The sequence below is a fragment of the Trachinotus anak genome, unplaced genomic scaffold (assembly GCF_046630095.1).
Source record: "Trachinotus anak isolate AG129_WGS33_773 ecotype Australia unplaced genomic scaffold, CSIRO_AGI_Tana_v1 ptg000016l, whole genome shotgun sequence".
NCBI classification, from domain to species: Eukaryota; Metazoa; Chordata; class Actinopteri; order Carangiformes; family Carangidae; genus Trachinotus; species Trachinotus anak.
In genome coordinates, this window is record NW_027273867.1 from 9,485,464 (window position 1) to 9,497,604 (window position 12,141).

Genomic DNA, 12,141 nt, shown 5'->3' on the forward strand with positions numbered 1-12,141 from the left:
CATTTAACAGATGCTCTTGAATGAGAGTGTAATAGGATTGCAAAAGTACACACTAATTCAAACTGTGGAAAACGCACTCACACTCTCCTGTGCACACATACACACACTTTAAATGTATGCATACATACAGTACACATGTGTAACTGAAGTCCAGAATGGGGTTTCAAGAGATTTGAATGAACATAAGGGTAATTAAGCTATCTTGACCCCTGGAAGTCCTTTTTTGATGTAGAACCCTCTCCCTCCACAGGTGTTCCTGGTGCTCCTGGTGTGGCCCGGGATGGCAGGCCCGGCGAGAGAGGAATTCAGGGATCAGCCGGATCGCCCGGTCACCCCGGTGCGGCGGGTGGGGCAGGTCTGCCAGGCTTCTGTGAGGCAGCGATGTGTCTGGCCGCATCAGCATACACCTCTCCGAGACTACAGGAAGCGGGAACGATCAAAGGACCTAATGTCTAGAGACCTGTCTCTCCATCAGCAGCTCACAATACCTGGGAGAGAGGAAGAGAGGGAAGAGGAAGGAGAGACGGAGAGAGACCACTCTTCTCAGTCGGACAACATCAAGAATGAGGGGTGGGGGGACAATAATAGTGACTGGATGTGGCGCCCCCTCCTGAAACTCACAATCTAAAGTTTTGACTGAAGGGACATACAATGATCTTAATCCCCCACATCACCATGACAACAGCAGCTCACAGCCACCCACAATGTTTTTGAATTCTCTAGTGTTTTTGGATGGTGTCACTGTCAGTCCCATCAAAATATCCCAGCCCTGTTCCAGCAGTGAGAGAGGAACAGATTTACATTGCATCTCCTTGTCTCCCACCACAGTATCTCTGAGCTGAGAGTGGCTGAAAAGCAAGCGTGGAGAAAGGTGCTTCTCTTTTACACCGAGGTCACTTTAAATGGTTTTATATGTATGCAATATTTTGTTGAAGTGTTTTTTTTTTTAAAGTTTAAGTGCCCTGTCTCTCTTGCAACCTCACACCTAATGCCTTTTGAAATGTACAAAAAGGACCAATAAATGATTGCAGCCTAATGTCACACTCAGTGCTGTATTGTAAAATGTAGTAGATTCATCAGTCAGCTTGAGTGAAATCCTTGATTTACCTCATGTGTACATTGCTCCCCTCCCCCTCCCAATCCCTGCTTTCTACTCAAGTCTCATTTTAGAAACTAACGACTAGCTTTATCTCTTCCTCTTGTTGCCTGGCAACAGCATATCCCGATGGGCACTCCCATCTCCCACAATGCAGTGCTGTAAATCTTTGTAAATGTGTGTTGATTATTATGTAGAGAAAAAGGAATGGGTTACGATATGCACCAACAAAAATCCTGTGTTAATGAATTCAGTGAATAATAAAAAGTTCCGACAGATATAACGACTTTTCCTCAAAACGAATCAGTTACCAGTCCGAATGTGCCTTCTATGCCACTGTCAACTGTCCACAGGGTGTAACCGATTTAATAACTGATTTATTTTCATCAACAAAAGTTATTTATTGTTCTTTCTATAATCATCTGTAAAGAGGGGTTTTTGTCTGGCTGTTCAGGTAAACCCAAACAAATAAAAAGGAACCTTTTGTAAAATCCAATGTTCTTCTGTATCATGTGGGGAATGGAAATTAGTCTCTTTTAGTCTGACTCACCTCTTTCAGCTCCTTTTCTTTTCATTTCTCTGATTCGATTTCTTTAATCATATCAATCCATGCATGTAAATAAACTCCCATGCTTCCAAAGCTGCAGATGCTCAGCTTTTTTCAACATTCTTGCAGCACGAAGGACAAAAGTTCAACCGCACTAATGAGAATATAGTATATAATTGTTCAAATGTACATGTGCACATTTGTTGCAATGAAAAACCACCACACTTGTACAATTCTGCTTTCAAATTGTATGTTTTTTTTTTCTCAAGTGTTTCATAGAACAACAATATGTAAGGCACATGGGTTTTACAACAATGACAGTAAAGCGACACATGCACAGGTAGAGTTGATGGATTGCTGAACGGGCCTACCGGGGCATGAGAGGTCAGTGGGCCCTTGGGCCAGAGCCTCTGTTTGATGTGACAGTTAACATTTCTTGTTGGAGAGTCAATCAAACAACCATAAAGGGGCACAACACGACCACAAAGAAACACAAGTCCACAAAGCGATGCAAGACTGACGACAAAGAGACAAAAATCGACCATAAAGAAACATGATACAACAAAAACACATAAACCAACCACATAGAGAGAAAACGAGTACAAAGGGATGACAAACAACTACAAAGAGGCACACAACTTCCACTTTAGTCTGGATGTGCTCCTGGGTAGGAGAGGTGGGGGGTCTTTGTCTCATAATCCATCCATGGATGAACAACAGTATTTGAATAGTGTTTGTTACAGCACAGGTTTAGATAACCACATGATACAGCCTCTTTGAGAAGCAGCTTTAAGCGTAATATTTCCCATGGGTTAGCAAAACAAAAGTCGAGTTTTAAACTGCCACTTCAACTATGGAGATGGTAATGATTTAAAAACTCCAGGGACTTCCAGAAATAAAAGTGACAAAAAGCTTGAAAACCCAAAAGCCATCTATGATGTTTTTCCAAACATTTTCTTTTTCTTTCCATATTATTGCTGGGGCTTGGTGGTCGTGCTCAGTGTGTTGTATTACAGTACCTGTGGTGAATAGGCTCAATCATTGCTCATATTTTCTTAAACAAGTGCCTTGTGAGGCAGACCGATGGCTATCACAGCTAGTTTGGAATATAAAATGAGATGAGATGCTTTAAAATGGCTGCACCTCCAGAAAGATTGGAGTTAAAATGACACAAAATAATAACATAAGCCAATATGCTTTCTTATGTAAGCACAATCTTCTTCCATAAATAATTTGTCTTTTACTGAACACATTATTCCATTTTGAAAGCTTATAGATCTTAGAAAAATATCCCCTTTTTGTTTGCTGTATAACATTTGACAGTGAAAAATAGGTGGCTAAACATGCGCATGCCTTTTATCAAAAAGTATCAAAAGCCACTATATATATAAATATAAATATATACAAAACAGTCAATCCATCAAAGAGGGTATGAATGCAAGTTTTTGACTTCTGTTTCTACAGAACTGAAATGCATTTCTAGGGATATTCTCTTACAAGTCAAATTCAAATATGTATCACACCTCAGGCACTGAGACAGAATATTAGAAATGCATGGGATGCACTTCGAATGGGATTCGGTGACAAAGGAACAAAGATATGGGAGGTGGAAGCAAAGTGCTACAATAATTGTGTGTATTCTCTTCCTACAGATTTAGAAAATGAAGAGAAAAAAAACAAAAGGAGAAAAAACAAAAAACAGAGGAGGCCGGAATTAATCAAGGAGAAGAAAATACATATTGTGATTCTTGTCACCTCCCCTGGGTTGTAATGTACAAAAGGAGTGAAACACAGTGAGAAAATAAGAGGCAGTAATATAGCAGTGAATTGGCATTCATAGGGAAAACGAATGGTGCAATAAAAATGTGCTGCTGGTGTGTCTTTGCAGGCCTCAGTTCCAGTGGGGCCCTGAGAACAAAATTGTGTATTTCTGCTTAGAACTACAGTAGAAAACTTTGTGGGTAAATCTATACAACTCAACAACAGTGGCTGCTCCTTTATGTCATCAAATTCAATAACTGTGGGTCATGGCCTTTGGCTTTGTCTTTTCCATAGTGTCTTTGCTTCAGTCCCCCCCTTGCCCCTCTCCTCCATCACCTCTTGCCCTCTACCAGGGGCCCTTCATAGGTGGGCCCTTGGGGCTGTATTCTACTTGATGGCTCATACAGTCTCCAGGATTACACCGGCCATCCTTTCCTTTTGTACCAGTCTGTCCAGGAGGTCCTGGGATCCCAGGAACGCCCTGTTGTCCAACAGGACCTGGGGGTCCCATCTTGCCATAGCCAGGGGGGCCTGGGATGCCTGGAAGAACAAAAGAAATAGAGGGAATGTAATAATCGTGCCACTGTCTCTCCTTTGGTACTTCACCTGAAGAGGAAATACTCAAAAAGGATTGCCTTTTTAAGGTTAGATGAGAATACCAATACAACTCTCATTCACATTTTGGAATGTTTGAAAAAAAACTTTCTGTCAATACACATTGTGAAATATGCCAAAAGTTGCTCTCATAAATTTACAACTAGACATTTTTACCCTGAGGAGGATGTATGGATTTAACAAACAAGGCAAAGCATGTTAGTTAATGATCTTTAGAGCTGCTGGTAGTCTGATTTTTTACCACTGGATAGAGCCAGGCTAGCTGTTTCCTCTGTTTGGCACACAGATACAAAAAAGCTTTAAAAATAGTCTCATCTAACTCTGAGCAAAACAGCAAATATCCAAAATGTGGAACTAATCCCTGGAAGGTTTATTCTAATACATCTATAATACAGCTTCCATGAGTAAAGTGTTGCCATGTAACACTGCAGCACAAACACAATATAAGAATAAAGATGAAGATTTTAATGATTGGTAATATGGTAAGGAGATACTGTATCTATACACTCAGAGCCATGGAGATGATGTTACATTTCTGTCTGTTACCAGGGGACCAAGAGAGGATCATGAAACATTAAATTGCTATTTTGATCACTTTATGTTGGAGTGGTTGCTTTCTCAACCAAAAACTTGGTTGAAACTTGGTCAAAATGAAAATATGAAAATGAAATAAGCTGCTCCATGTGAAGTGCAGATGCTAATTTGCTAATTTGGCTAATGCTATCTGAACATCTCAGATAAAGAGATCTGGATGTTGATTTGGGTGATTACTAACCTGGAAATTTTAATTAATACAGTTTAGGAATGATGAAGAATTATTTTCATCACACTGGAAATTTACCACGACACAATCTTGTTAAGTAATTAGCATAATTTATGTGATATAATGTTAGCTTCAGGTGCAGCTTGCACATGTGTGTAAAACATTTTGAATAGACAAATAGGTATTTGATTGTTGCAGACAGACAGTGCCTCAACAAAAGTTAAAGCAGAGCAGTGAAAATACAATACAAATGTGAAATGTGCTAATCACAATGTACTTGCTAATGACTGCCCCATGATTAGCTCAAATCAAATGGCTGCCACTGTGCCACTTAGTGATCCATGAACCAGAGGGGTACATTACCTGGTGCTCCTGGAGGTCCTACATCTCCCATCTCTCCAACACCTTTGTCTCCCTTTTCTCCGTGTGGTCCTCGCGGTCCTGCAGAAAGATAGTTGCACATTTTGAACACATGACAATTAAATTAGTTAACAATGACACTGTCATTGTACTATGAGTAAAAGGTTCACCTGGAGGTCCTTGGGCTCCTGGTCGACCTTGTCTGCCAATCTGTCCTGGGATGCCGGGTGCACCCGGGGCTCCAGGATTACCTGGAGTACCGTCTTTCCCTGGGGGCCCAGGTCGCCCTGGGGACGCCACCATCTCTACTGGCATTTGCATGCGCGACATGTAGTAGGCCATTCTCTCTGGGGAGGAGAAACATTCAATAACAAACAATGTTTTTGCAGTGGTAAAAGCTGTGGTGTCCCAGAGGAAAAATGAAAAATTCTTTATCTTCAGATAAGCATCTGAAGATAAAACATTGCTCTAGTGTTGAAATTGTGGTAAACATTCACACCACAATTCCAGAGATTAGCACATGTCCTTACCATCAAAGATCTTAATGACCTGCTGTCGGATGAAACTTCTGATTTCATCATAATTAACGACAGCCTGTGACAGGATGGGAGAGAAAAAAAGAGAAAAACAAAATAGCAAACATTAATCAAGGTAGATAATTGAAAAATGCATTATTTAAAAGAGCAGATGGAGCCAGTGACTGCCTCTGGCCACTATACTGATTGAGCTGATTAAAAGTTAAAAATAAAATAAAAATCAGGCATTGTGCTGTTAAGTGTAGAGAAGCTGTATCTCACATCATTTCCTGGTGACCCCGGAGTTCCAGGGAGCCCTGGGGGCCCTGCTGAGCCTGGGCTTCCCCTCTCCCCTCTGGGTCCGACTGGGCCAATCATGGGCTGTGCATCTTTGGAGTGGTAAGCTCCACCACCAGGAGGTCCTGGTCTGCCCCTCTCCCCTGGAGGACCCCTCTGGCCTGGGGCCCCTGCCTCACCCTGAGAGACAGCCACACACAGGGTAGTAGATTAGAGAGTTAGAAAATTTTCTAGCATTAACAAACTACGTATCATTATTATGTGCATTTATCACTTCTTAAAACTCTCTGTCATGCACTTGCTTTGAAGAATGCAGTGATGTGTTGCTGATGTAATCTGACCTTGCTTTCAAGAAAAAAGTGCAACATTTTGTAAAACAAGCATATTTGCTTTCTTGCTAAGGGTTAGATGAGAAAATTGACTCTCATTCCTAGTCAGTAGTTCTGGTTATTTGACGTGGGGGTGTTTGACGAACCTCTCTATAGTTAGTGTATTAACTACAGTATATTCGGATCGTGCTCGCAGTTTAGAGAAGCAGCCAGGAACAACGACGCAGAAGCTGAGCAATGTGCTGCTGTGGATGGGGCCATCCACATTTTAGCAGATTTTAGCCACTTAATAACAAGTGTATGCTATGTTCTGAATATTTCACAGTTTTATCTTGCCGTCAAACAGCACTTACCTTTGGAACTAGTGTTTCCGAACTGTTGAACTACCACATGACTACGCACAAGAATATGGTAGTTCAGCAGTTGAAAAATCTAGTTCCAAAGGAAAGGGCAGTTTGACAGCAAACTAAAGTGCTGAAAATATTCTAAATACAGCGCACACTTCAACTGATATTAGCTGTTTTCTGTGGCCATTTTTTCAAGTGGCTAAAATGTTTTTTGGTTTTTTTTTTTTAGCTGTTGCCCTCTGCAGCAGCACATCACTCAGCTCCTGTGCAGATGGTCCCTGCTTCTTCTCTAAACTGGCAGTGCACTGATCTGAATCTACTGCAGGTAATACAATGACTATAGATAAACACCTCAAACAAACCCACGTCAAACTATCACTTTAAACATGTAGCTAAAGCCAGGAGATCCTTCAATTAGCAATAGCTAATTTTGAGACACATTATTAACCCTATTTTAATAAAAACCCTTTTGGCCACATCTATATCACTTTCCACACAACAGACAGCTCACCGTTCAGGTTGTGTAAATACACTAAAAAAAAAAACAACCCCGCAACACTACATTAGCGACAGTGATTTATTGAGGAAAAAGCAGCCCATAATGGACGTCTAATGTTTACATGTCACCAACAGACAAGCGGCCCTTGAAATAGAGAAGAATAGAGGAGTCCGTTCTTGTCTTTCTCCTCTGTTCTCCTCTTCTGTGCAGCTAAAACCCTGACAATGCCATCCTGTCAGTGTGACAAATAGCCTCATCTAGCATCTCCCCTCATGCTTAATAGCATTATCCCAGAGGCAGGAGAATAACTTTATCACTATATCCACCTACAGTACTGTATGCCCCTGCCTAAGGAGAGATCCAACAGGCTCTGTAGCCACAGAAGGCTAGCAGGCGGCTGGCTGCCAGTTTGGAGATGGGTGAAGTGGGGTGAGGCAGAAAGAGGATGTCGGTGGGAGGGTCGGAGGGTTAGTGAACTGATGACTGTGTTAAGTGCTGGTGCTGAGTGGGCAGAAATGGAGGAAGCAAGTGTGTTCAGCACCATAGTGCGCTGACGTGAGTCTCCCTGAGCTAAAAGCTAGATAAAAAGGGGGCATCTCGCTATATTAAGATGGTCTGTAGAGGTAATGGATGGTTGATGCTGGGCTTGTCAACACACACACATGCACATTGAACTGTACCATGCTGAGTCAGCTCTTACCTTTTGACCTGGCTGCCCACTGTCCCCTGGTAGGCCTGCCGCTCCCTGTCAAAACAAAGAAAGAAATATCCACCGAGGAATGAAATATACACATCACCACATCAATCTCTCTCCATTATACTTTAATGGGGACAAATACCACACCCACACATTACTCACATCTTTACCAGCAGTGCCATCATTGCCTGGCTCTCCCTAAAAGACAAAGTCAAAGCAGGAGGAAAAAAAGGTTATGAGTGGTGAGATATATTGATGAGCTAGCAGCTTGGATGATGATTCATTAAAATTACTTTGTTTTGGGGGGATTCATTCGGAAGTTTTGAGAGGCACTTACCATGGGCCCTGGGTGTCCAGGAGGTCCTGGGGGTCCTCCCATCCCTGGGAGACCCCTCTCACCTGCCTGGCCCTTATCTCCCTTTATACCCTGCAAAGTGAGGGAGAAAAGATTTACAGTTTAGATTCTCTTCTAATGTTTGCACTTTTGGCACCAGGACAGAATTTAAATTGTGTCTTGTTTCACCCTCTCGCACGCACACGCACACGCACACACACACACACACACACACACACACACATACACAAATGATATACAGCACATAATACATAATTTTGACACCTTTTTAAAGCACATTAATTGTAACTCCTGAATCTTTAAATTACATTTCAACATCCTCATCTCTGGTCATTAATTTCTTTTTTAAGTGTGCAGCTTCTGTAATTATTTACAGCAATCATAATTAATGTTTGTATTATGTGTCGTCCCTCGCACTTACTTGTTTATCTTTCTCTGACTTTTTCAGCTGCTGAAACAACCCATTTTCCCCTTGGGATCATTAAAGATTCAATTAACCTAATTTAATCATACAAGTCTTGCTTTACAGCACTTCTCTTACCACTCCAGATGGACCAGGGGGTCCTGGAGGTCCAGCTGGACCTGTAGAACCCTGATGGGGAAGGTAAACACACACAGGATTGAAGTACAACACACTTACAAACTACTATATCTATAGATCTGACATTTACAGTATGAGGTTAAAAGGGCAGTGAACTTACAATGTGGCCTGGGGGTCCAGGTCTTCCCTGAGTCCCTGGGGTACCAGGTTCACCCTGGAAAGGTCACAAATAACACCGTATTGATCTCCAGGGTTACACTGACTGTGATATATGGGCTTGTGTACATAGTTTATCGATGTGCTTTCTAATATTTATCCTGATTGATTGAGGAAAATGGAAGAAGACAAAAATACTCACCTCATGTCCCGGTCTGCCTGCTGCTCCAGGTGGACCTGTAGGTCCAGGCTCACCCTGAAAGGAGGAGAAAGTCATGAAAAGGTAATAAGAGGGAACATGAATGGAATGAAACACTGCTCTACCCAAAACAACAAGGCAGCGCAGTGATAAAACCCAGACTTGTGTGATGGCAGTTTTCATAAATATCATGTTGATAAAACAGCTTGGTTTAATGAACAAGAAACAGACAGCAACAGTGAGCAGACAAACAGACAGACATCGTGTGACTGTAAAGCAAAGAGTTTTTGCCTAACCTTCTGTCCAGGGAAGCCAACATGGCCAGTTTTCCCTTTGAATCCCTGAGGAGAGACATCAAAGAACATGAGACTGGTACAATATCAAAATTCACAAAGTTGAGGCTGCCAAAGAAGAGGCAGACATGTCTTTGAAATCTCGAACACCTGCTCTCGGGTAGAACACAACTGAGACACAGAGAGAAATAAAAAAGAAACTGTGTGAATATCACCATCTCTGCCGTGTCAATATACAAGACAGAGAGTTAGAGAGATCTTAGCAGAGGATAGGAGGCATAGAAGTTTCAAATGCTGTCCCATTATCAGTGACATCTATGATATTAACAAGACTCTGTAACGCTTATACTACTGTAGTTTGTCAACATGGGTGAGGTAAGTGAAATATCATGAGCTACAGCCCATGCTAATTTGCATAGGACACTGTTGGTAAAACTATACAATGGCCAAGCCTTAAGATGATCACAGCTTTCTTGAGACTTTCCTACACATATGCAAAGCACCATATCAATGTCACAAACAATTCATCCACCTCTGTCAATCCACCCACCCATAAAACGCTTTGGATGGGCTTTCAGTGACGAAGGCTTAGTCTTGCAGTCTGATTTGCATACTAGTTTGCTGTTTGTGAATCTGAAGGTGAGCCATGGTAATGCAATTCTAATGCACTGTATAAAAAGTATGCCTACCTGATTGTATCTACCCAAACAAGCTACTGTATGTGAAAAATAATGAGGGCATTCCTGATGTGAAAGCTTGGATAAACACAACATTTACATTTGTCTCCCAAAATGTTCATGTTTTACCAAGACTAAAAGTCTGCTGCTCTGTGAGGCTGTACTTTGACTTTAGAGATAAATGCTAACATATCTAAGTTTTTAATAAGCACGAAACACAAATTAATATGCATGATGGAAAGGTAATTAATTTTGTAGGTATTTGGAGACAAACCAGTTTTAAACTAATTAAAAATGTGACCTGATGATGGTGCTAGATGAAATGTTCAGGGATCAGTAATTTATGATTCATCCTGCGGGGAAAATGAACATCTGTACCAAATTTTGTGTCAATCCATCGAGTCATTTACAATATTTCTTAGGAGTGAAAAGTCTTCAGTGAAAACGTTGACCTGGTTGAGTCACTACAGACAAAGTACTCAGGTCGTCTAGGGATTGTGGACGTCTATACAAAATGTCAACCCAACCAACAGCTGTTGCGACATTTCACTAAATACCAAAAATCTCAATCTCAAAATGCAGAAATGTCAGAGGATCATCAAGGTTATCCTAGGATTAATCCTCTGGAGAGCATGAATGTGCCAAACCATATTGCGGATGTTGAGATATTTCATAAAGGAAAACCTCCTGGTGATGCTAGAAGTAAAGTGAGGGGATCACTAAAATCAGAAGGATACATCTTGTGGGGACCATGAATGTCCATGCAATAGTTGCTGAGATATTTCAGTCTGACAGACGGAGCAACCGACCTTACCATCCATACAGTCACGAAGCTAGCATGGCTAAAACATCTTACTATATATATGACTGAAGTAACGGTCATATATAGTCATAATGAAATAAAGGCTTATTTTATGTTCATTTTATGCAAGTGTGTGACTGTGAAGATCTACTGTGATGCATGCTGACAGGAGATATTAGATTAGATATTACAAATTATTCATACAAACATGAATTTTGAGCACGCTGTTAAATCAGATCATGTTGATGTTATGTCGATAGTGATACTCACTGGGATTCCTCTTGGTCCAGCAGGGCCTGGAGGGCCTGTCTCTCCCTGACAATGAAATATAGCCAGTGTCAAAGGTCAGCTATTATATTGCATGCCTTTCACTATAATCACTATAGCTTTACTACATTGTGTGTTTGGATCTTCTGCATGTGTGTGGGCAATGCCACCCATGTGATGCATGTGTGTGATTTACCCGCATCCCTGGTTTACCATCTTTCCCATCTATTCCTGCAATGCCAGGGGGGCCCTTTCAATGCAAAAACAGAGACAGACGAGGATTCATAAGTGTGTACAGTTCACACGTATGTTAAACTTGGATAATATACAGTGATATAAAATACATGTACCATCAATCCTGGGGAGCCTGGTGAGCCTGGGGGTCCAGATGATCCCTGAGATCCTTGAACGCCATCATTGCCCTTTGAAAGTAGGAATTTTCAGTACAGTAGATGATCATTTTGGATGGAAAGAAAATTAGAAACAGCTAAAGATGTGTTTTGTACTCACTCTTTCACCTTTGAGCCCAGGGAGCCCTTCCCTTCCAGGTTTGCCAGTGGGACCTGGTGGACCCTAAAAACACACACAGTAATAATTGATAAATCTCTGCACCCATTCCAAAAGAGCATTTTGCAACAGAGAAGCTAAAACATTTACATACCGATGGTCCTGGGAATCCAGGTTGTCCTTGGAAACCCTTGAAATAAAAGGAGTAACATATAATTTGTTATGTCACATTTTTCTATTATGTGTATGTACATCATGTGTTATACGTACCTGATCTCCTTTGGCACCAACAGGCCCTGATGGTCCTGTGTCTCCTTTAATGCCCTGCAGACACAGATTGGCTCAAATTATGAAGCAGTTATTAAACTTTGTAATGATAAATGAAGGAGCCAGACAGAATTTATGATGATGCACTGACCGGTAAGCCAGCCTGTCCTTGATACCCGGGGTTACCAGGAGGACCCTGCAGAAGGGAAAGAAATATATTCAGTAATATACAACACAAGTTGCAGCTTCAT

At 41.4% G+C, this 12,141-nt stretch overlaps 2 protein-coding genes across 7 annotated transcripts in view; one reads left to right on the top strand and one right to left on the bottom strand.

Annotated features, from left to right (window-relative positions):
* The window catches only part of col9a2 (procollagen, type IX, alpha 2), a 125,198-nt gene extending 123,606 nt beyond the window's left edge, over positions 1-1,592 (top strand). Inside the window, exon 34 of the mRNA XM_071500844.1 lies at positions 251-1,592. Coding sequence (XP_071356945.1) covers positions 251-456 — 206 coding nt within the window. The 3' untranslated portion in view covers positions 457-1,592. The remainder of the gene's footprint in view (positions 1-250) is intronic.
* A 206-nt stretch (positions 1,593-1,798) lies between these two features.
* The window catches only part of col16a1 (collagen, type XVI, alpha 1), a 67,353-nt gene continuing 57,010 nt past the window's right edge, over positions 1,799-12,141 (bottom strand). For all 6 annotated transcript variants that reach the window (XM_071500842.1, XM_071500840.1, XM_071500843.1 and 3 more), the window contains 19 exons: positions 12,042-12,086; positions 11,894-11,947; positions 11,778-11,813; positions 11,627-11,689; positions 11,467-11,538; positions 11,313-11,366; positions 11,120-11,164; positions 9,374-9,418; positions 9,081-9,134; positions 8,883-8,936; positions 8,723-8,773; positions 8,164-8,253; positions 7,989-8,024; positions 7,830-7,874; positions 5,940-6,134; positions 5,673-5,736; positions 5,313-5,489; positions 5,146-5,223; positions 1,799-3,944 (listed from right to left, as the gene is read on the bottom strand). In XM_071500842.1, coding sequence (XP_071356943.1) covers positions 3,751-3,944; positions 5,146-5,223; positions 5,313-5,489; positions 5,673-5,736; positions 5,940-6,134; positions 7,830-7,874; positions 7,989-8,024; positions 8,164-8,253; positions 8,723-8,773; positions 8,883-8,936; positions 9,081-9,134; positions 9,374-9,418; positions 11,120-11,164; positions 11,313-11,366; positions 11,467-11,538; positions 11,627-11,689; positions 11,778-11,813; positions 11,894-11,947; positions 12,042-12,086 — 1,452 coding nt within the window. In that variant the 3' untranslated portion in view covers positions 1,799-3,750. The remainder of the gene's footprint in view (positions 3,945-5,145; positions 5,224-5,312; positions 5,490-5,672; positions 5,737-5,939; positions 6,135-7,829; positions 7,875-7,988; positions 8,025-8,163; positions 8,254-8,722; positions 8,774-8,882; positions 8,937-9,080; positions 9,135-9,373; positions 9,419-11,119; positions 11,165-11,312; positions 11,367-11,466; positions 11,539-11,626; positions 11,690-11,777; positions 11,814-11,893; positions 11,948-12,041; positions 12,087-12,141) is intronic.